This window comes from Lissotriton helveticus, chromosome 8, assembly GCF_964261635.1.
Source record: "Lissotriton helveticus chromosome 8, aLisHel1.1, whole genome shotgun sequence".
In the NCBI taxonomy this organism is placed as follows: domain Eukaryota; kingdom Metazoa; phylum Chordata; class Amphibia; order Caudata; family Salamandridae; genus Lissotriton; species Lissotriton helveticus.
In genome coordinates, this window is record NC_136069.1 from 246,298,536 (window position 1) to 246,324,398 (window position 25,863).

General features: G+C 41.2%; 1 protein-coding gene across 1 annotated transcript in view; it reads left to right on the plus strand.

Moving 5' to 3' along the window:
• The window catches only part of ARHGAP42 (Rho GTPase activating protein 42), an 840,311-nt gene that overhangs the window by 269,595 nt on the left and 544,853 nt on the right, over window positions 1–25,863 (plus strand). The window contains exon 2 of the mRNA XM_078656994.1: window positions 23,666–23,761. Within this exon, the coding sequence (XP_078513120.1) occupies window positions 23,666–23,761 (96 nt within the window). The remainder of the gene's footprint in view (window positions 1–23,665; window positions 23,762–25,863) is intronic.

Below are 25,863 nucleotides of genomic sequence, written 5' to 3' on the forward strand. Positions count from 1 at the left end.
TTGGTCAGGGGGTGGAACAATGTACAGATTTGCGTATGAGTCCATACCGTGATGTCAGTGGCGGTGTCATCCAGATTTCTCCCACCCAGCCAGCACGACACCCACTGCAGCTGTGCTGCCAGATAGTACAGTTCGTAACTGGGGACTGCCAACCCCCCCATCTCTGTGGGCGCATAGAGTTTCGTCAGTGCAACTCGGGGCCTTCCAGCATTCCATATGAGGCTTCGGATCATGGTATCCTATTCACGAAACACTCAGGCGGGGACATAGAACGGAATATTGGCAAAGTGATACAACAACCGTGGTAAGACTATCATTTTGGATAGCGCTATCCGGCTGGGCACGTTCAGGGGCAGCGTCTTCCAGAAGGCCATCTGTGCGCGCAGCGAAGAGATTGTGCGTGTTAGGTTTCCCTCCATTATGTCAGACGGGTTCCGGTAGATGTGCATTCCGAGATACTTGAACGTAGTGGGATACCAGGCAAGCCTCTCACCACTGATGCGAACGTCACACTCCTGCGTGTCGGAGCTGAACGAGTACACAGCAGATTTGGCCCAGTTGACCCTCAGGCCCGACACCTCCTCAAAAGTCTGGAAGATGTCCGACAGTAAGTGCGGCACACATGTGAGGTCACGCACGTATAGGAGCAGGTCATCCGCATAAAGCGAGACCATGTGTAAGCTGTCCGCCAATGGGATCCTCCAGTCCACTCCTCGCGTCCGCAACAACGCCGCAAGGGGCTCCATGGCCAAGGAAAAAAGGAGCGGCGACAAGGGGCAGCCCTGTCTGGTGCCTCTTAGCACGTCCACTGCATCCGAGAGCAGCCCGCCCATTCGCACCCGCACAGTGGGTTCTCTGATAGAGCAGTCCAACCATGTCTATGTATGTGTCCCCCAGGTTGAACTTCTCCAGCACCGCCCTGAGGTAGGGCCACTCCACCGAATCAAAGGCCTTCTCAAGGTCAAGCACCAGGCACCCCGACCTCGGCCAATGAAGCGGGGCATACTCCTGTATCCTGAAGAGGCGGCAAATATTGTATGAGGTGCTGCGGGCGGGCACAAAGCCATTCTGGTCATGATGGACAAGAGTTGGGGCTACGGCAGCCAGGCGTCGAGCTAAGAGAGAGGTAAAGATTTTATAATCTGTATTTAACAGTGCGAGCGGCTTGTAAGAGCCCATGTTTGTGCTGTCTCTGCCAGGTTTTAGGAGCGAGACGAGAGTGGCCTCGTTGAGCGGGTGTAGGAAGCGCCGTATCGTCAATTGCAGCATTATAAACTTTGAGCAACTCAGGAATTAGGATTTCGGAGCACGCCTTAAAAAATTCGGCAGGCAGCCCATCCGGGCCAGGCGATTTGCCATTGGAGAGAGCAAAAATGGCGTCGCGCAGGTCCTCTGATGTGAGCGGGGCCTCTAGATCTCCCTGCTGCGCAGCTGTGAGGAGTGGCAGCTGGATTTCCGAGAGCTATTCTACGATATCTTCGGTAGGAGCCCTAAGCTGAGACCGGTACAAGGCCCGGTAGTGTCGTATTGCTACATACATACCATTTAGCGAAAATGAGTTCGCAAACGCCGAAATTCTGCGAATTTCGGCATTTGCGAACCCATTCGAGCTTCATACATATGGCTCAATGTCTTTAAAAACAGTAGACTCATGGTTATTTACACTCTACCCCTCCCCCTAAAAAAAGTTCAGAATCTAATTATTGAATTCTGTTAAGCTAGAGCTATCTATGACTAGCCTGCTATGTTTCTTTACATGCATAGGATGGCATTGGCTATACAAGTGTGTTTTCCTTATTGGTATACAGGATAGCGACTGTCTGTGATTGAAGAGTTATATGTGGCTAAAACAACAAGTGCCTTCTCTATGAGTAAACCAAGCACTGTGCCCGACACCTTGAATCAGGAGTCAATTTTGACTGTGAAAGCCACCTCTAAAATCTTGCGTAAAATCAGAGCAACAGGTGCTCCAGGCCCATGCAGCATCCCAGGTCTAGTCTTCAAGGATGAAATCGACTTGTGGCCAATCATACTTCTCCTGATGTACCACACATGCTTAGCTACTTGCATGTACCAGAAAGCTGGAGGGGCTTAATCTTACATCCAATATTCAAGAAGGGAGACAGACTGGACCCGGTCAACTATCACCTTATTGCCCTTCTTGACATTGAAGCTAAGCCATATACCTCTGTCATTAAAGATTTGGACTGATGGCCAGAAACAAACAAGATAGTTCAGTTCTGCAAAACTGGCTTCAGAGCAAACGCCTCAACCACGGACAACGTAGCTGCACTGTCCTACCTAATTCACCAACCATCCCCCTCTACGCATGTTTTATCGACTATTGCACCGTGTTCAACTCAGTGGATAGGAACAATTTATGGAGGCTCCAGAACAATTTTCTCCGGGCAATAATGTCACTATACACCTTGACCTGGGTGAAGGTCAAGCTATCCCAGATGGTCACAACAAGGAAAATCCCAACGGACAATGGAAAGGCGTGTCCTTGTTCCCTTGTTATTCAATCTATATACGGCGGATATGTCCCTAGCCCTTAAACACGCCATCTGATCCCACCAAAAATAGGAGATGTTAAGTCATGTTCTTCCAATAAGCAGGTGACATCATTCTGCTTGACAACTCTAGAATTGGGATCCAGAAAGCTCTAAACGCTGTCTGTAAGAAAGTGCCCTCTTTTTGCATGGTTGCCTCCACTTTTTGCCAAACGGCTGATGTACTTTGACTGAGTGTGCCCTGGGTTCCAGCCACACAGGTACCCATGGCCTATGTTCTTTCCCTAAACTGCTTTGACACAAAACCCAATTGGCACTCTTTGGCCACATGTCAGTCCCTTGTAAATGGTACCACAAGGTACCAAGGGCACTGTGGCCAGGGAAGGCCTCAAGGGCTGCAGCACTTATTGTGCCACCCTTAGAGGCCCTGTACCTTTACACACACACACACAGCCAATGCAGGCTGCATGTTTTGGTGCAGAACAAAGTGAAGAGTCAACATGGCACACATTGTGTGCCATGCCTACAACCCACTGCCCTGTAGCTGGGTGCACTATACAAGTGGTGAGGGTACAGGTGCATGAGCACTGTAACCCTACAGTGTCTTAACAAATTCTTAGAATTTGTAAGTGCAGTAATGCCATTAAGAGATTGTGATGCTGGGGATTTGTCATTACGAACTCCACGTCACCATAATGGCATTACTGAAAAATGGGAAGTTTAGTATCAAACTTCTCAGCACATTAAACCCACACTGAAAATCTGTTTTTGTGCTGGAAAGTTGCCCTTTTTTGTTGTGCAAATAATGTTTTGAGCTGCTTTCTGCTACCTTGCATCAAGGAGGCTTTTAAGTTCTACCACCCATAATTTTGATGCAGAGCCAGATCTACAAAGATTGTCATATGTAGCTTTGCACAAAAATTCCTTCTTGAGGCAGGTTCAAAGTTAGATAAATGTTGTAATTTCTCCAAACATTTCAAACTTTGTATGTGTGTTGCATCGTATAACACCTATCCAATGAGGGAAATGTTAAAATTGTCAAAGCTTTGGATTTTGCATGGAAGTACTCCCATCCTGTACAAACCCTATGCTAGTTAACCCCTTCGGCGCTCATGACGAGCTGAGCTCGTCATGAGCGTAACCTGCGCTACGCGGATGACGAGCTGAGCTCGTCATGTAACGCGGGTTTTTTTAAATCGCAGCGCGCAGCGGGAAAACCGCTAGCGCGCATGCGGTTAATGCGAACACACCGTTACACTTTGGCTGTAAGGTGTGTGCATGCCGCTAGGGTGTCTTTGAGAGGGCGATGATTAATATTGCTCTCACTTCCTCGCACAACACAGTACAGCACCTTTAGTTGGTGTGCTGTGTTGGGCTATTTTTTTCAAACCTGGCCCTGGGGACATGTTTCTCTTCATAAATCCTGTGTTCATGCCAAAACATGCTTGGTGTGTTGTTTAGTCCTGGATAGGGCTGTGGGTGTCCAATACAGGCACAGATGCCCTGTTTAGAGGTGCAAACGCTTACTTAGAAGTGCTGGTAATGTGCAAATAGAAGCGTGGATGCCCTGCAGAGTGATTGGTGCCCATTACTTGTATGGCTACTGTGCTGAGAAGTGCCATTATTTTCCTACTAAAAAGAATAGCTGCCCAGTCTTGAAGTGTTGATATTTGCCCTCTACAATATAAAGCTGCCATGCCAAAACGTTTTGATGTAGTCCCACTAAAAAGTGTAGCTGTTGTGCTGAGAGGTTCTGCCATTGTACATGCCTCTTATGCCCTCTCATAGGTTTTGGTGTTTCTCACAAAAAGGTGTACGTAATCTGATTTGTGTTGCAGTACTTTACACCTATAACTGCCCTAATGGAAAGCGGCAGTACTGTCCATCAGCAGTATGCCTGCCCTTCTTTAAACAACATTTGTCACCTCAGTCATGTGGGTAGGTGTGGTCTCATATGCCCAGTTACAGCTCAGTTTTGCATGGTGGGCTTATTGATGCTGCTACAGCCTTTGGCTGCATGTGTGGGTTTTTGAGTGCCCATGCATAAATAAGACGATGTATTGCTGCACTATGAACTAGCCAGTTTCCACATGCATCCTTCTTATGAAGGAGAGGACAAATGGTGTTTTGCAAAATGTTCATTTTCTAGAAATGGCTTGTTTGTCTAGGTCTTGTTGTCCACCCCACAGTTGTGGATCTTCTCAAGCTGTGAGCCCACTTGCAACATTACCAAATTTTCTGCTGTTCTGGAAGAATATCTTTGTTGGTGAGGCAAAGGAAGCACTAGGGTGCATGCAGTTTCATTTCGTTGCTTGCTTAGCAAACTAATCAGATTCCACAGTTATGTCTTACTAGGCGAGGCTCCTGAAAGGCATGAGAGCATTTACTGGCATTCAGTCAACCGTCTGTCCATTGTATGCGGGTGAGAGTTCAAGTGCAATGTATGTCTGTTTTATTTTACCAGAGGTTGGATGATCATGTTTCTGGCGCCCATGCTGGTATGAAATTGAGTTGCCACTATAGGATTCTATGTCCCCTTTGACTAATGCACCTTACTATACAAACGGGGTCACTGTTGATTATATTCTGTTGTTATCAATGACTATAGTTATTTTATGTACTTCTTATATAAAATTAAATATTCTCAACGTTCTCCTACACAAAAACCTACATTATTTGAGTACATTGTGAGGTGGGTAGAGTATCAAATTTATAAAAAAATATGATAACACATGTTAAAATGTGACATTTTTGGCCAATTTTAAACAAAGATAGAATATCCCTTAAAGGAACTGCAGGTTTTAAAGTTCTTGGAAAACGTGGCAGAGATAAAAATGAAGTTCCTGTGGGTTTACAAAGCTCATGGCTTGATCTTTAAATTGGCAAAAGACTGCACGCCTTAATCCGGAATGCCATAGTTCTAATCCACTTGAGTTTTATGTGTAAAGTGTCTGTCTGAGGCGGGTCTTTCTAGTGGATAATTATTGTTATTGCAGATGGGTCGCTACATAGCTGATGGAGTAAAGCATTGTTTTCCTGCCAGGGGAACATCGGCTTAGTCTCAGACTGCATTTGAGAAAGACGCTACATCACAAGATTGCCATTCCTGATGTGGGCTCTGTCGAGCCACACTGTTTATGGAGTCTGATCAACAGTCGATGAAAAATAACTTTTTAAAATATAAAGAGTGCTGTTATGTACTGTTCTGGTCAGTGCACTAGATGCAGTGTTTACAAAATTAACCAAAATGGTAGGTCTTCCTCCGTTAATGATGTAAACACTTGTTCAGTGGAAATACATTTTTATAACTGTGTTCCTGCTATTGCTGTTATGGCTGGTTATTTCATCCATATACCTCCATGATACTGACGCATTATTGAAGGCTGGATAGGGTACTGACTGCTGTTAATTGCATGTTCCACCATTATGGGTACAGGCCAAAGTTGCATTGTTATAGGAAAGGGTAATTAACTACTATTAACACCTGACGGCATGCAAGAAAAAATCTCCTAACCCATTTCCCTATTCCAACTTGACACCCAGTCACACAGTCAGTCTTGACTATGCTTTTGCTACTCGCTCTCATTGAATATTGTTGTCGTGCAAATACTGCAGGCATTCTGATCTGAGTGGCTGAGGAAATCACAACCTTCTATACAGGGCACAAATAATATTTAACACTGTGAACTACATTTAAGATTCTCAAATTATATTTTTTTTTTGAAAGTCAATTTAAAATTGCTCTAAATACTGAGGCTGGTAGATAATTCCTATAATTTATTCTAGAAATATAGTTTGACTGACTTGTCTATATAGTTGTAGCTAGGTTGAGCAGCACCAAATTAATTTTTTTTAAGAGGCCAAAAGGATAATTCTAATAAACTGCTGTTCAGATGCAGAGGCGCGCAGCTGTAACGTTACTAGATGATTCAATGTTATCAGGTATCAATGCTTACAAAAGAGTCCAGGGGTAGGTCCTTATACCATGGATGGTATACATGTCCTTAATCACCTCCACTGGATAAGCCGACCCCTTCCACTCTTATGACACTGGTGTCATCAAATTTGTTGTGGGGCCCATCAATCTGTCGTTCAAAAGAAATCATAGCAAGGCACTCCTCTGTGGTAGTTCTGATGTTTATTCATGATGCCAAGGACAAATTGTTTCGGCTACTCATTGCATTGAACGTGAAAAAGAGTGTTCTGTCACCAGTGAGTCATAAAGTCCAATATACTGAAACCAAAGATCTGGTCATAAAGGGCTTGGAGAGTGTGAAAAAGTTTTTGTGTTCACATAGGGAGGCTGGTTGTACCTGTTCATTATTGTAAAATAGAACGTTTGGGTTCCAAAAATCCATAAATATTTCTGTATGTTGTTCAAAAACAATAGGTGATCTTGGACTCGGGAGAATCTCAAATGCTATAAAGAAAGCAAAGCCACCGCGCCTTACAACTCATGTCTGACAGTTTCCTCACCAACCCAAGCCTTCCGATGCCACTCCAAAAGTGTTGCATACAGACACCACTTGGGCCTGCCGTAACTACAGCAGTTAAGCCAGTGGCCGAGGATAGGGATCAAGCAGACAGACATCAAGCAGGTCACCCAGGCTTCATCCCCGTGTGGCATCAGCTTACAAACCATGTTAATTTACCTGTAGCTGGTCCCAACCACCATGGGGGAGGCAGGATCAGATATTTTCATTCAGTGTGGCAGACCACCACATCCGACAGATCATGCAGCACGGCCATGCCCTTCTATTCCTTTCCCACCCACCTCTGCTTTCTCCCACATCAGAGCAGCTTTCACAGGAGCACCTATTATCTTGCTACAAGTACAAGGCTGTGCACTCCAAAGGGGCCTTGGCGAGCATAATGGCTGTGGAAGTAGGTATAAGTTGTTACTGCAGCTATTTCCTCCTGCCAAAGAAGGATGGAGGCCTTTGTCCTCATTTGGATCTTTTCCTTCTTAATGTTTTCCTACAAAAAGTCAAATCCAAATGCTCACACTGGTCCTTGCTCTGTCTGTCTATCCTGCAGACCATGTGCCCGTTCTGCAATCCCACAGCCATTAACTGCCGTTTAAGGTTGGTTAGAAGCATTCCTGACTCCTTCCAGAGATTTCTCGTAACTGGAGCCATTCTGGACACAGGTCAGTTCAGGGCCTTTCCTCCGTCACAATTAATCCAGAACATTCAAGCTAAAATCCTGAGGTTTCCGCCTTGTCCTGGATCTCAATAAGAGCATCTCTGAGGCTTCATGGCCCGCTGGCTTCATGTATATGGATTGTCCACTTTGCCAGGTGGCATATGCAGCATTTGCAGTGGGATAAGAAGTTTCAGTGGGTCCAATACCAAATAAACTTGTTGGCGGTCATTCAGGTTTCAGAAGATACTGCATGAGATCTACAGCGGTGGCTGCTAGACCTCAACATGACCACTAACAGACCTCTGTCTTTTCCCCTCAAAGTGCTTGCAGTGGTGACTGATGCGTCTCTGCTGGGCTAAGGTGGTCTTCTGGGAGGGGTGGTAATCAAGAGACTCTGGTCTCTGGTGGATACCCATCTACACATGAATGGATGACCTATCTGTCTGGCATTGAAGGCCTTGCTACCGTCCATCAAGGAAAGGTCAGCGCACGGTCTCACAGACAACATCTATGCAATGTGGTACTGCAACAAGCAGGGCAGAGTGGGGTCCTGAACCCTGTGCCAAGAGGCATTGCACTAATGGAGTGTCAGGGCTTCTCCATGTTCGTGAACCACCTGGCAGGGTCTTTAAATGCCAGGGCCGGTAAGCTCAACTGGCAACTCCTGGTGGATCACGAATTATGGTTACACCCTACAGTGGTGTAGAATGTCTTTTAGCGGTAAGGATAGCCTTGGTTAAATCTTTTCACCAATACTTTGAATGCGCAGTGTCAAACGTTCTGTGAATTGGAGTTCCCAAGAGCTCTTTCTGTAGGAGACACATTCAGGTTAAATTGGAGTACAGGACACCTGTATGCCTTTCCGCCACTGCCTCTCCTGCTCAGAGTCCTGAACAAAATCAGGAAAGACTGGGCCCAAACCTGGCTCTGGATTGGACCAGGAGAACGTGGCACCTGGAACTTCTGGGCACGAGCATTTGTCATCCAATCACGTTACTGATTCAGAAGGATCTTCTGTCACTGCAGCAGCAGGACAGGGTTCTGAACCCAAGCCCGCACAATTTACACCTCCATGTGTGGAGTTTGAAAAGCAGCATTTGACTGCATTAGATTTACCTCCTGGGCTTCTGTATATCATCATTGTACAAGCCCATTGGAATACTAGAGAGATTCAGTAACACAATCTTGTTGTAGTATCAAATTTATTTTTAAGATAATTGAATTTCACCTCACATTAAAAAACACAAGGGTGACCTTCTCTTTTTAAAAAAAACAATTTTCATGAACTCCTGAAATGTTTTTGTTCATCATTTGGTGTGGGTAACCCACAATCTCTGGACACTGCATTCAATACCAGAGGTGCCTCAGGATGAGGCTGGCACCAAGCACGTTTTGGAACGCCCAATGATAACTGCCACAACATCAATGTGGGGCGGATGAAACATATATACCGCTTATTCCGAATAACATTGAGTTTTTGAGGACGTTGTTATTTGTTTTGTGTTTGGCCCAAAAGGTCTTGCAGTGGGCACAATAAAAGTTATTTGTCAGCCCTTTCAGTCTTTTCAATTTTGCCAAACCAACCGTTCTTGTTTACATCCCCTATTGTGATGCCATCCATGAAAGGTTTTATGCACGTTATCTCCCAAATGGTTTGTGATGTCACAGTGGGATCTAAATTTGATACATACATTCCTTATCTGGACTCTCTTTGAGCCAATGCACATCTGCTTGCTGTGCTTTCTGATTCTCAAAACAATCTTCCTCATTGCGATAACTTCAGCTGGCTGCATGAGTGAGCTCCAGGACCTTTAAGTGCAGCACGCACCATTACCTTGTTTCCAGATAAGCTAATGTTGCAGACCATCTTCACTAAAGTCATGATGCCTTTTCATGTTGGGCAAGTTATCATCCTATCAACATTACTTTTCCCCAACTAACCCTTCAAAAGAGGAGGAGAGACTCCATTGACCAGAACCCAAAAGGGCCTTGAGCTTCTTCGATTGCACCTAAGACCATCAGGTGGACTGTAAGCTTTTTTGAGGTTCTTAGGGGCTAAGAAAGGTAAGGTTATGGAGAAAACTACTCTGTTGAGGTGGATAGTCTTCTTGATTAAAATCTAATATGCATTGGCCAAGAAGCAGAAGGACTGAGGTGCTGAGGAACCATTCCACCAGGGTCATGGCTCCTACCACTGCGTTGGTGCATGAGTTGACTTCTCTGGAAATCTTCTTGTTCACGATATGGGTGTCAGAAGCCCTACTGCCTCGACAGCCAAATCTGACAAAAGGGCATTTTACCTGTTCAGTGATGCAAGACCTTTTGGTCGGAACCAGTGCTTAATTTCGAAAAAGGCAAGTGCTTGGGGCCTTCTTGGGAACCCACTGCAGTCTGCACCACCTACCAGCATGGCCAATGACAGTTCCAATGCCGCTACTAGCCAGCGCTGTCCTACAAGTGTGACAATTCAAACTGTTCCAGGCCACCCAAAGCTATATTAATGGCATGAGCAGCAGGTATTATCCTTTTATTAATGCATATTGCCTTTTTAAACACTGTGTTGTCTCATCTCAAAGGTAGACAGACAGGGCCACCATGTGGTGGACTGTCACTAGAGCCAGTGATGACAAGTAAGTGCCCGGTGCTGAGCACCGGAAACCACAGGCACAAATTAAGCACTGTCTGAGCCCACTCCACAGAGCCTCTGCTTTGGTATCTATTCTAAAGATGAGGAAGCAATCATCAGAAGCAAAGCACGAGTTACTTACCTTTGATATTTGTCTTTCTGGTGGACACTCTTATCTAGCCAAAAATTCCTCACTGACCTCCCACCTCCCTGATCTGTGAAGCGAACTCTTTTTACCATCTAAAAAGGTCCCAAATAAGAGATCTGAACAGTGGTCCTGACAGCTGTTTTGTGATCTGTGTCCAATGGTGCTTAAATAGTCAATCAGGACACAGGACTAGCAAATATATGCCACTTCCGAGGTAGAGCAAGGCTGATATGGAACTGCATGACACCACTTGCAGGAGTACTGCTGTAATTAACATAGTGGTACATTTCAGTGTATTTGATAGAAGAGTTGAAATTTGAGGTTTGAGCATGGAGAAGGTCCATGAGTGATTTGATGTCGATGATAAAGAGAGGAGGAATGAGCCCTATAAGACTCCTTATGTGACTGAGTTAGGGTGGGAGGACACGTTGCTTAGTCTCACTCTTTGGTTGCCGTTGGTTGGAAAGGATTGAAGCCACTTTGGCCTTGGACTGGAGGCAGCATCACAACATTGTATAATCTACAGAATGAAATGAAACTGAGAAATCTAGAACAATCAGTTTACTGAAAGCCTCTTCGGCAGATTCAAGACAATCACCACACACATTGACTAGGGTGGATTTTGTTTCACGAGGTGTACAGAAACCTGCTTGATGTTCCCTGTGGAATAGAAACAGTGTTTACTTGCTCAAATCCTCTTCTCAATGAGTTTTCACCATGCAGAGTTTTACCCCTCCTTCGATACTCCTAAATGAATATGCATGTTTGAGTACTCCTGGATATCTTTGACTTCCTAAGGTATTTTGAAGTAGACATGAAATCTTTCTGAATTCAATACCCGATAGAAATGTATTCCAAAGTAAGTCTTCTGGAGTAAAGGTCTGACTTTTTCAGGCTTTTCTGAATTGCACTCTTTGATTTTCATGCGGTTTTGTTATCTCTCAGTCACTTATAATTGTGTCTTCACCCCAAGCCTCAGACTACAATTCTTCATATTTCATAGTATATTATTCATGTTTTACCCTGCTATATTGATCTCTTCTATTGGCTGACATATTTTCATCCTGGGTACTCCACATATTTCGGATGCCTTTATTACCTTCTCTAGCAGTCCGTTGGCTAGCCCCTTTGATGAGCCAGATTTGACAAGTATGTGAATGTTCTTCTAAAATGTTTGGGCACTTCCTGATACTCAAGTATTCACATGAATAATTAATAAGTTTCACAAATAAGGAATCGAATGGTTTACATCATGTTTAGCGCTTTTCTGCAAACCCTCAGTTGTTGGAATTTTTTTAATTTTAATTTGTATGTGGGGTTGGATCTGTGCCGGTAAGTTACTTGAAGATATTCTACAAGACCTTTTTCTAGTGCTGAAAATAGTGGCAGCACCTCATTTGGTAGGAAATGTCCTACTGAAGGGAAATCTTGGGTTAAGCTAAAAATACACATCTATTTTAAAATCTTACTTCTCAAGAATATGCTACAACTCTACGATTGTGGTCTAGTTCCATGATAGTGCTATCATTTTTAAAATTGCATTTGGATTTAAAAGTGATAACAGTTGCATGCATAGTGTCATATTTTATTAAGAGCATGCTTTGTTTGGATTTGTTTGGTAATGGCATTCAATTAACATTTCAAGCACAATATTAAATAGCAGGTTTTTAACAGAATTCCTTTCTTGGCTGTCTTAACCATGGCCTGTCTTATTGTAATAACGTTTGTGACATAGCAGTTAAAATGTTGTGTGTTTAAGAATAAGCTACATATCTTTAGTAAGTAACCTGACCTAACAATATGGCATTAGAAGTCTTTTGGCTCTTGCACCTCAGCTCCACAGCCCTGATTAAAAGTATGGCGTAAGATGAGAAATCAGGTGATCACAGCTACAGCTGTAGGTTTCTTCTCTGCTGGACTATCCACTACCACAACTTGTTTGAACTTCAACACAGCTTAAAACTTTGTTTTTCAAGTTCTCAAGCTAAAGATTAAAAAACATAGGGCCCGATTTAGAGATCTGCAGACACGTTACCTGGTCACAAAAGTGATGGATTTCCCACCCGCCACATTCCAAGTGACATTAGATATAATGCTCTTGTAATACGGCGGATGGGACGTCCGTCAGATTTGTGACAGAGCAACTCGTCCGCCGAACTCAAAATCAGGCCCATAATCTCAAAGCAGTTATAGAGCTATCATGACACTTAACACACATTTTAAAAAAGCATTTCTCTTTTCGGATCAACCTACCTTTTCAGCTACACTACAGCTACACTCTAGAAGCAGTGACAAGAAGCTTCCCAAACCTACCAGGGCCCAACCCACTGTTCAATACTTATCTCTATTAATCAACTATCAATCTGAACATTTGGGGAGGGGGACCCATGTCCTCACACTGCTAATAAGAGGTACATTTACCTAGGGAGAGTATAGTTACTATACTGAAGCCTCCTGCCACCTGACACTTAACCTGCACGGACAGCCTGCCATCAACTTCGTACCCAAAAGTAAGGCCTGGCAACTCTGTGGCTCCCATGTTATTGCATTGAATGTGCTGCGAAACTGAGCCATCATAACCCAATAGACTAGTTCTTTACAAACTGCCGACACTGCTCTGGCTCTCCTTTCAGGGGATGAAGAACCAGAACCAATAAACTTTCCTACATATTTTTCTGGTGGAGTTTGCAGTCCTAATTACCTCTAGTGGCTGATTTATTTATTTATATTTGGAGTTTTATATAGCGCTGGCATGACCTAAAGGTATCTGAGCGCATCACATCAACACATGTTCTTAACAGACCACTCAGTTAATCAGTACAGTTGAATAAAACAAAACACATCAGATTATAATCACGAGTTAGGAAGAATATATCGTTGGAGGGGAATAGGTCTTTTGAGTGGAGGAGGTCCCGCTACTTTAGATGCTGGTTGAGGAAGTGATCCTTTAGCTGTCTCTTGAAGCTCAAAAAGGAGGTGTTTGACCTGATATGGACTGGAATGGGGTTCCAGATTTTTGGGGCATTGCTCAAAAAGGAACGTGTTTGAGCTTCTTACTCTCCTAGTCTGGCCTGTTCTTTTGAGTTTAGAGGTGAGGTATGCTGGTTTCCCTGTGTGAAGAGCTTTATGGGTTAAACGAGCAGTTCTTAAGCTACAGAGAGCTTCAATTGGGAGCCAATATAGTTCTTCCAGGTTAGGAGAGATGAGGTTATATTTTTTTATTCTAGTGACCATCCTGGCTGCTGCATTGAGAGTGGGTCTCAGGGGTGCTAGATGGGCTTTCGCCACGCCTGTGAGTGTGGCGTTCCCGTAGTTTAGTCTGGACAGCGCTTGTGTGGTGGATTTGAGATCATTCCGCGTCAGGAAGGGTTTCAATTAGTTCAGAAGCCCACCGATGGTTCTAGAAGTATGAGCAGGCAGCATCGGTCTGCATCCAGCGATATATTGAGATCATCTACTATGTTCAGAATAGCTGTTACTGTGCTGCATCCTTTTCTGAAACTCTTTAGATGAGGCTTCAGTAGGTTGTTGTTGTCAATGTGTTGGTTTAGTTGAGAGAGAACATATTTCTCTAAAATTTTGGCTAAGAAGGGGAGATTGGAAACTGTTCTTTCATTATTGAGGTCGTTCAGGTCTGCTCACGGTTTTTTAAGCAATAACATGACTTGACCAAGCTTGCGGCAGTCTGGCATCACAGCAGTCATTAGAGAGCTGTTTGTAATCTTAAGGCCTGATTTAGATTTTGGCGGATGGGATACTCCTTCACAAATGTGACGGGTATCCCGTCTGCCGTATTACAATCTCCATAGGATATAATGAGATCATAATATGGCGGATGAGATATCCGTCATGTTTGTGACAGAGTTTTTCTTTCTGCCAAGCTCTAAATCAAGCCCTTAATCCAGATGGGGATAAGGTCATGGTTGTTTTTTTTTGCCAGGGAGGATGGGAGGGGGTCCGCCAGGTGGGAGATGGTTTGGACGTAGCCAGCAGAGCGGAAATGTCTGCTTCGGATAGTGGGTTGAATACCTACCAGCTTCTAGGAGTTGTGAGGGTCCATGGATTTGATTATACCCGTTGTTGTCCTGTGAAAGGATCGCTGATAGAGAGGCGGTGGAGAGAGAGGGGGGGATTGTTATCTCCCTTTTTCAGAGGAAGGTTTACATTGGTTGACTGGTTATGATCTACAATGGAGACCTCAATCTTCATGATTTTATCATTAAAGAAGTTAGTGAAGTTGTCCCTTCGGTCTTTTGAGGTCTGAACGTTTTTTATAAGGGTAGTTTGGAGGTTTGTTGTTTGATGATATTGAAGAGCTCTTTAAGAGGGCTTTTGGCATTATCTTGAGCATTGCGGAAGAAGGTGGCTTTTTTTTCATGATCAAGGTGTGCTGTGGATGGATTTTCTCACCAGATCCTAATAGTTCAGCATAGAACAAACACTTATATGAATATAGAACAACCACTTTCATTAATACATTTATAGAGTCTTCCGAATCTCTTGACTTCATGTACAAAAACCTTACTCTTTAAGTGCACACTGATATGATGGCAAAGGAGGAACATTTTCCACTCACGCTCTTCCGTTAAGTCAAACCCTTTGGATTTTAAGAAAGTAATCTTTTCCCTAGTACTGTTGAGACTAGAGTAGAATTTCAAAACTACATCTTCCCGATCTCAACACAGACTTTGGTGCAGCTGCCTAGCTGGTCACAAGTACAAGAAAGCTTGATTTCCCATTGTAGTTTCCCTGATGTGACTCCTTTAGAACCTAGGAGCATTTTTGAAGTATCCTAACATCACACATATAGCCATGTTTTTGGAAAGCCCAACATACCTTGCTCAGAAACTAACCATGTCTAGTGGCTAGTAGCTGTGGAGCATGGGCACAGGGCCGGACTGGCTACCGGGCGTTTTGGAATGCTGTTGAGCTGGTGGCTGATATCGTTGATGGGGACATGCGTGGGCTGAACGAAATTCGTTTCTTTTTGTGTCATAATTTTTTATTGGAGATTATAGATATGCAATTTCACAGAATACCAAACAAGATCATAAACCATAAGTCAGTATGGGACAAATATTATACACTTACAACCTAGTATGGAAGAGGAGAGAGAAAAAGAAGAAAAGAGAAGGAAACCCCCCCCAAAAAAAGTTTCAGGAATCTCGAAGAAAGGGGGTCCACACCTGCTGGAATATTTGTTCTTGATCTTGCATCTTATATATTACATGTTCATATGATGCTGTCTGTACCCTAGCAATCATCCAATCCTCTTTGGAGGGAGGATTAGGTGACTGCCACAGTCTTAAAACACATAGTTTAGCAGTAGAGAGTGCAGTGTTTAAAAGTCGACTCTGAGGTCGTGAAATAGTAGAGAAACTTCTAAAGTCATGTAATAAAATAATGACAGGTGTAAGAGGAAGTGTAAGAGGAATTGTTTCCAACAGTGCAGCACCTATCTGTGACCAAAATTGTTTTATAAGGGGACATTCACAGATTATATGTAGAAGGTCACAGTTATCTTCAGAGCATCTCCAACACCTAGAATGCAGTGATAATCCAGCTCGTTGCAACTTTAAGGGAGTCCAATGCCAGTCGTGTAAAGTTTTAAAAAGACAAAACTTCATACGCGCTTCACGAGTGCCCTTGTCCAGAGCTTCCAATATATCTGGACAAGTATCTTTGTCTATAGTGATATGCAAATGTTCCTGCCATTTATCACGGAGAGTAGACAGAAGCAGTTGCGAGTATAAATGGTTAATCAGAGTTCTATAGAAACCTGACATGACACCTTTATGCTGACCCCAAGTACAAAAAAAAGTCAATATCGGCGAGGTTTGTAATGACCAAGGGGGAAGGCCAAGACATCTCTTCAGACAATGTTGAAGTAGTAAGTATTTCGAGGCCTGGTGTACAGGAAGATCTAATTCTTCACTAAGAAGCTCAAAAGATTTCAATTCACAATCTGTTATAAGTTGAGCTAAAATTAAGATTCCTCTTGAACCCCACTCAGGCCAGGAAAATGCCCGTCCATTAATTTGAATACTTTCATTCTTCCATATTGGAGCTTTAGAATGTAAACGATGGGAAGTCCTCAATAGAAGATGTGTACATTGCCATGTTTGATATGTGGCATAGAGTACAGGCTGTATAGGAGTAGTTCTAGGTTTGCGAATACTGTATAAAAAGTTAAGGCGGTCATCGCATTCAAGTATTGAACGTTCTGTTGTAACCCATTGGGGAGAGCCAATTGCACCTGGAAGTAAGTAATGCTGCTGTGAAAGATGTAAAGCTAGTGAATAGTGTTATATCGATGGTAGACTTAGACCACCATGGGAGCGACGTGCCATAATTTAGCAGCAGACAAACTAGGCTTCATATTTCCCCAGATAAAGGATCGAATATGGGAGTCTATACGACAAAGTGTGGCAAAGGGTATAATAAGTGGAAGCATTCCCAGGACATAAGTAAATTGAGGCAGAGTAACCATTCACACCGACTGTATTATTCCCCACATGGAGAAATTAAAAAGAGACCATTTGGCAAAATCAATTTCCATTTGTGCTATGAGTGGAGAAATGTCATCTGAAACCATTCTTTCTAACCCAGGATTGATCAGAATTCCTAAATATTTTAATTGAGACAATTTCCAGCAAAAAGGATATCCATCTGTTGAAGTCTTTGTGGTACAAGAAGAAAGTGGGAGAGCTTCACTTTTATCCCAGTTCACTTTATAACCAGAAAGCACTGAACACTGTTTAATAATTCCCAGCAAATATGGTTAGCAAGGAGAAAGATCTTTAATCGTGAGAAGGATATCATCAGCATATAAGTATAATGTGGATGTACCTCCTAGAATAGGTATGCCCTGAATCTGAGATGAGTGACGAATAAGCGAAGCCAGAGGTTCCATTGCTAATAAAAATAAGAGAGGGGACAATAGGCAACCTTGACGGGTGCCTCTTGGAATTGAGAAAAGATCCGAAAGAAAACCTCCACAATTAACCTGAGCTGTAGGGTTATCATATAATAGGTGAACCATAGAAATACATTTCTCTCCTAAACCAAAATGTTTCCTGGTGGCAAATAAATAGCAGTTCGGGCTGGACTGTTCCCATGAGGCACAGGGTCTAGACTGATTTGCATATGGCCATGTCTGAACTGGGGTGGCTTGATGAGCAAAATAACGATGGATTAAACCTAGATCTGTGACTGGGGAGTGAATGTTTGCCATTGTGCAACATTCCGTCCATCATCTTGTTCGTTTGGCAAATAAATAGACCCAATCAATACGGTTGAACGCTTTCTCAGCGTCTAAAGATAGAGCAACCGCATCTTCTGTCAAATCTCTAGCAGTCCATAAGGTATGGGCTAATGTTCTAAGATGATTTCTGGATGAACGACCCGGGACAAAACCAACGGGAAATTCGTTTTGCTTTGTTTATTTCAAAGCACACGCAGGTCTCCATCAACAAAATCAGCCCCTACCACAGTGAAATCAGCCCCCAGCTCGGCAGCGTTCCAAAACACCTGGTAGTCAGTCCGGCTCTGCATGGGCAGCCTTCTTCAGGCAAACAATTCATGACAATCATCAGGAAGTGCACCTAGAATGTGGATACTGTGAATGAATCCTGTGTTTTTTTTATCTTTTCAAAACCTGCTTGCTTGTCAAAATGGAATGTATGACGTTACAACGCATACATTTACATTGCATGCCTTTACATCGCAGTTTTTACATCGCAACATCTTTTACAACCCATTCAAAATTCCTGCCGAGCAATCAGTAGGTATATATAATATTTACACCTTCATTAATTGTAGTCACAAAAGTCCATATATTGTCCAGTAACCAATTAGACACCAGAGTCCTGATGTACGTTGATCCGTGTTTATTTTCAGCATCAAAGTTCAAAATTAATCTTTGTATCCAAAGTGACCAAAATTCAAAACTTTCTCTGTTGCCAGATTCACAACATTCTTTGTAGTCAGATCAGCCAACACGTGTTTCGTTGTCAAAACAACTTCATCAGGGCTGCAAGCCAAAAGCAAAATATAAACATTTGTGTATCCACACACATCTCTCATTGTTTAGAAGAGTTTAATATTAATTAATCTAGCACCACCTAAGTGAGAGTGAAAGCACATAGTTCCCAACATATAAGTGCCATTAGTTGATCGGTTTAAATAAATTATATGTGACTCCCGGTGTCAATAAATGATGCACAACAAAAACATTCGGGTATTTCGCCATACATTGTGAACAGATGTACGTTTTACCTAGGTTAAATGATTTATCTTCCGTTATTTTCGGTCTGTAGTTTTTTCGTAAAAAGAATTATTTTTCATCATTGATTAAAGTCTCTGGAATGATATAAGGAAACTCTTAGCTCTGTCCTAAAAAATCACGACCAGTCAAACTATGTATGAAGTTCATCTAATAAACAGTTCTGATAGTTACCATACATACTCTACTGGTAGAACGCTAATAAGAGCAACTTCTCACTGGACATGTATGCTTAGGGTTTTACTTAAAATCGTGATACTTTATCACTAGATTAGTACAAATAGTACTATATTACCTCTCTAATATTCACGCCGATCACTCAGTAAATTTTTCTTTCAACGTCTTTATTTTTTGCAGGTTCTGTTAAAATAAATAGATATGACCTATTGGTCTGTGTCCTGCATACTTATGTATCAGTTATAACTATTTGTTAAATTCCGCTTACCAATCCAAACGCAAAATCCTGTGTATCTTGTATTTAGTCCTTAGCTCGTATATTTCTATTATCAACGTCTTAGATAGTATCTCAATTACGAAATCTAGCAAAAATAGGAGAAAAAAGTCTATAGATCCATATCCTTCGTTACTTTTAAAGTTTTCGACTTCTAATAGATTAACGCTCACCTTTCTAATCTGTGTATCTTCCGCTACATCCTACCGTGTTCGGTTTCTCTGGCGTCTATCTTCAGCGCCATCTTCCTTAAGTGTTCTACGGTCTAGTCAATACCGTATAGTGATTTAAGGCCGCCATCTTGTGTACGTTTTCAACGTCTTATATAAAAAGGATAAAAAGTCACTATGGGAGAGTTGCTGTCTCGATTATTTTACTTTGTCTGCGGTAGCAGAATTACAATGATGCATTGCATATAAAGTTACATTTTGTCTGCAATTTTAAGAAATTATCAATATTTCTAATTTATCGTTTTAAATGACAACCTTAATTATTATAAAGGTACAAGGAAAGTGTATCTATTCATTACACAAGTATAGTGGCATAAATGCGGCATATTATATCGCCGCTTACACTGGTTGAATTTGCATCAATTATCGAAACCTACTGGTGAAAGTAAATATTCTTGTTCCGCCATGTTGGAATGGTGGATCTACCCATATTAATCATAGTCTAGTCACCGTACAGCATATTTATATGTCATATTTAGGTTGCTAAGGGATACATAGGAATAGAGATTCCAGTTATATATCAAGATTTGGAGAATAAAAGTAATTTGGAGTTTTCTCGGAAGTGATTGTCTGTGACAGAGTATCAAGCACCTCTCATCATTCCACTACGACTTCTAATTTATAATTATGGTAATATATTGATTACGACAACAGAAGGGGTCATGGCAATAGCATTTGAAGCACCCTAGCATCATTAAGAAAATTGTGTTGTACTTTTTCAGACAGTATATAACAGGTTCTTGACTTGAAGAGCCGGTTCACATTTAGAGGTTATATTTATTCATATTCTTAATGTTCACCCAAGTAGTATTGAAGCTCTGAATCCATGTTAAGTCCATCTTCAACTGCTCGAAGAACCATAATCCATCTTGCCTCTTTACGTCTCAGGTTAAGTAACCTGTTTCCTCCTAGTCTATCTGATGCCACTTGTTCAATACCATGATACAGAAATTTATGTTTTTCAGAATCATTCCCATTTTGTATGAAATGTGAAGCAATCGGATACTTTGTGTCACCATTTTTTAGTGCACGATAGTGCTCAATCATACGGTCTTTAAGTTTCCTTACTGTGCTTCCTACGTAGATTTTACCACAAAGACAAGCAATGACATAAATTACAAATGATGTTTCACAATTAATAAAAGAATCAATAAAAAATGTACCAGTATTGTTATATTCAAATGTCTGTACTTTCCTCATTGCCCACCGGCATGAGCTGCAATTTCCACAGTGATAGAAACCTTTCGGGCGAGTTCGAAGCCAGTCACTCTGGCTTATTAGTGTAATCGGCTTTGGATAACTTGGGCTCACAATATTAGCTAGAGACATACCTTTTCTGTACGTAATACTTGGTCGCTCCGTTAGAAAGGGCTTCAAATCTTTATCAGAACTGAGCATATGCCAGTATTTGCTCATGATATTGAAAAGTTTATAGCTCCCTCTACCAAAGTTGGTAATCAATCGGATTTTCTGATTGTTTTTTGAAACTTCAGGTTTACTCTTAGGTTTCAGTGTGTCATTTCTCTGTAATTTATGGACTCTTCTAGCCGCTTTATTAATTACAGTATCTGAGTATCCTCTGTTTTTAAATCTTTTAGCCATATCTTTTACATTTGCATGAAAGTCTTCGTCTTTAGAGCAATTCCTCCTTGCTCTAATCATTTCCCCATAAGGGATTGAATTGATTTGGCTCTTTGGGTGGCAGCTATCTGCTCGTAGTAATGCATTGCAGCTGGTCTCTTTACGAAACATACGGCTGCCCAGTTTGTTATTTTCCACAAACAATTCAATATCTAGAAAAGTCAGTTTTTCTTTGCTTTAATGAGTAGTGAATGACATATTCAAATCATTTGTATTAAGATACTCAAAGAAAGAGTCTAATTCATCGGATGTACCTCTCCAAAATACCAGACAGTCATCAATGAATCTACCTCAATAGTATATGTGATCGATCCATTGACTGCCTTTAGGGCCTCAAATAAGCTCCGCCTCCAGCCTCCCCATAAAGAGGTTCGCGAAGGACGGAGCAAACTTGGAACCCATCGCAGTCCCAATCTTTTGTTTGTACCAGGTAGATTCAAAAAGAAAATAATTATTTTCTAATACCATCTTTGTCATCTCAAGTAGCATAGATGTGTGATTCAGATACTCCACTGGTCTACTGTTTAAAAAACTCTCAATAGCTCGTATTCCTTTCTCATGATCGATATTAGAATAGAGAGATACTACATCTAGTGTAGCTAGAATCATATCATTATCCCACTGTACATCATTCATTGTATTAAGAACATGTTTTGTGTCCTCAATATGAGAGGGTAAGTTCTGCACAAAAGGTCTAAGGTATGAATCTACAAATTGAGACAATCTCTCAGTTGGTCCCCCTATACCTGAGATTATTGGTCTCCCCGGTGGTTTTTGTCTGTTCTTATGGATCTTAGGTAGACAGTACATGCATGGGGCCCTTGGTGAATGGATTTTAAGGAATAAATACTCATCATGATCTAAGAGACAGTTTTCATACCATTCCTTAAGCTTCATATTAATTTTGTTCTTAATCATTTCTAAGGGGTTGGTACTTACTCTCTCATAATATCTGCTATCTCCCAATTGGGATAAAACTTCATCATTATAGTCTTTACGGTTCATAACAACAATGTTGCCACCCTTGTCAGCTCTACGAATCATAAGTTCCGAGTGGTCTGTTAATTTCCGTAATGCTTCCCTTTCATCCATTTTTAAATTGTCTGGAAAGGTTATTTTATGCTGTTGATCCTTTTTAATCAGATTATCTATCTCCAAGTTGACAGATTTATAAAAGGCATCTACCACATTACCCGTAGATAACTGAGGTGTCCATTTAGATTTCTCCTTAAAACCGCTTCTAGATGCTAAACTTGGATTTATCTCAAGATCATTCAAGAGAGAATTCATGGTTATTGGATCTTCTTCTGATTCAGTTAAGGATAACAATAACTTTGTGTCATAGAGTTCTTGAATAGCAATTTCACTCAAAACAGGTTTATTGGTAGTTTTAGCCACATCATCATCTTTGTTTGAAAAGAATTTTTTAAGCTTCAATAAACGAACAAATTTATACAAATCAATCTTGGTAGCATACCATTCAGTATTTTTAGTAGGATAACGAAACACGTGTTGGCTGATCTGACTACAAAGAATGTTGTGAATCTGGCGACAGAGAAAGTTTTGAATTTTGGTCACTTTGGATACAAAGATTAATTTTGAACTTTGATGCTGAAAATAAACACGGATCAACGTACATCAGGACTCTGGTGTCTAATTGGTTACTGGACAATATATGGACTTTTGTGACTACAATTAATGAAGGTGTAAATATTATATATACCTACTGATTGCTCGGCAGGAATTTTGAATTTATTTAAGCTCCCTGGAATTCAGGGAACTAGTTGGGGAGTTAGGTAACCTTCCTATTCTGCCTAGAAGCAACCTTGTGAAACTTGTGAATTTAATTTAGCCAAAATCTTTTGCAGTGCGCCCTATCACCTGTTACCTATTTTCTAGTTTAATCTTTTACAACCCATTCTTTTACATAGCATGCCATTACATTGCATTTTCAGAAACTACCTTTACAGCACATTCCATTATATCGCATTATACCTTTACAACGTATGCCATTACAATGCATATCATTACATTGCATTTAAGGTAAGTGTTGGATAGTATAGGGGTAATAATTACTCTACTTACTCCAGTGAGTGCAACAGTAGGGTAAGTGTTGGATAGTGTAGGAGTAAAAATTACTATTCTAACTCCAGTGAGTGCAACAGGAGGGTAAGTGTCAGATAGTGTTAAGGAACTATGCGTTGTAAAGGTTGTTTCCTGTTGAAATGTGGTCACTTTTTGTGCTCTAAACTGCCCATCATGGTATGCCCTAAACAAATACATGAATAAAAACAACTGCTAAGACAAAATAGAATACAAGCTACATGGTAGAATGTTTTCAGCTTTCAGCTATATTTTGTCAGAATACGTTAGTCAATGAGCTTGAATAATGCAAGTTATAGTTAATAAGGCTTAGCATGATCTTCAGTTGCAACTAAAGGCAACTAAAGATCATCCGTAGTTGTACCCTGTGAATTGATTTAGTAATTACAGGAGAAGTCTGTGATTTCTTTGAATATGTGGGATCAATGTTTCAATGTGTGAAATAAGTACAGAGAAAGTTGCAATCTTATTATGTGTACTGTTCATGCTGTTTCATGCTCTCACCGATTTACTTTTTTCTCCAGATCTCTCAGTAGCGGTACAGAAATTTTCCCAGTCGCTTCAAGATTTTCAGTTTGAGTGCATTGGCGATGCTGAAACAGATGATGAAATTAACATTGGTAAGTGCCAGATATAATAGTGTAACAATAATAACCAATCTCTTTTCGCACTGTTTTAAACGAGGCATTGTTTACAAAGTTACAATCAAATATAGTCGGTAGAGCTGCACAAAACACAATTTCTTTTTCACACAGTGTAAAACTTGGGTTTGCAGCACAGTCTTATGTTTTGTACTATTGTCAGGTGTCCAGAGAATTGTGGTATAAGGCTTTTTGTGTAACCGCTCGAGCAAATACTTCTAGCGGTATGCACCTACTTAACTGCGGTCAGGTTATTTTTCATTTATAGCTCTCCTCGTTATGCAGCCCTTTTGTTACCATCCTGGGAAGACTGAAGAGACCAATGTTTAGAGGACCACAGTAGATTTATGTTGTAATGATAGGCCGGCAGCAAATGATAGCTTGATTCTCTTTAGTAAATACTGTTTATATTCATTTAACAAACCTCAGAATCCCAAGGGATTACTTAAATATGTGTTTCATAATATGTTTTAAAATTCTGATATCCTAATGGTTTGGTATAATTAAGATCTTGGTCTTACATATCATCAATTAGATTTCAATGTGAAGACTCTACATTTGGCAAACTATATATCCATCCACATGGTACATATCCCAGCGAATACCCCGTCGGCATCAGACCAACATTTTTGGCTATGTGCTTCTGCTTTTCATCATGCCACCCCTAGCCTCCACAGAGTCAAACAGAGTTTGTAACACATTTGCAGTATTCCTTGAGCGCCTTTCTTGCTAGAGGGAATTTTGTCATCAAATATTAAGTCCATGCATGGGTATCAATACCCCTTTCTACAATTTAATAAGCAAATTTATAAGTTTATGTCCTTAAAATTATTTTATAGCCCTTAATTTGTATTGTGTAAACTAACTTTTATTGCATGCTCAAGAAGTATGCACCTGTGTAGGTGTCTGATCAATGAAATATATTAACTCTCATGTACAACAGAGTTCCAAATTCACTCGCTTGCTTGACAGTGATGTCTGCATATTAACGGTCAATATTATAAACATTTGCCTCTTGTAGTATGTGGTATTTTTATTTTGAAAGTGCATATATCCTGTAGAGCCTTTGGTATTTGAGTACTGCACTCAACCAGACTATAACGATCCTATCGTGCTTTGTGACAAGGAAGACCTGTTAGTTTGGCCATATTTACATCCTCATTCCACAGGCTTTAGCTCCACTTGGGCTTGAAAATAACCTGGTAGAAATGCTATACCATGGACGGCCATTGAGTAGATCCCGAAAGACTTACAGGGGGATTGCTCACCACTCTCATACCACTTCTACTTCAGAATCTTTGGTATTTCTTCACAATAATCCTTATCACAACCAGGCAGACACACGAAAAGCAGAGAGCTATGTTGGAAACCCTTTCGGGTGAATAGTATATGAAACAGCTCTGTAATTTATAGGCCCAAGCCCTCCATTATCCCGTTTTAGGCATATCCCAGTGCTTAATTGCTTATACTAGACCTCACATTACACATATATATTGTGAATGTTCCTATTATTTCTGGAGTCCATGGATTCAGTGGCACCTACATCCCTAAACAAATATCTCTCAATGTAAATGGCCTAATATGATATGAACAGAGGAAGAAGTATTCTCTTTTTTCCATTCCCAAAAAGCCAAGTTAGCCTTTTTTCAAGAAACCCACCTTACTACTAATGAGAACGATATGTTAATAGAGGAATGAGTGATGAAAGTGATCCATACATGCATTATAGGACTGAATACAGGAAATCCAGCAACTCCCCTTGAACATGGAAAGATTTAATTGAAATAATGACACTGAGCACCTGGACTGGACTGATGTTGAAGAATGTTACATATTTGTACAATTGTGTCTCCAGACCATGGCTATATAGGTTTCTTGTCAATACCATCTATTAACATTCCTCTAAAACATTTAAGAACAGAATTTCCAAATTCATCCTCTCCTTGAACAGTGATGTTTGGCTACTAATGGTCTATGTATTGTAAATATATGCTGCTTGTATTACATATTAACACAAGTTTGGGTATTACGAAGTGCTTAATTTGAGCTAGTGGTTTCCGGGCGCTCGGCAACAGCCCTTA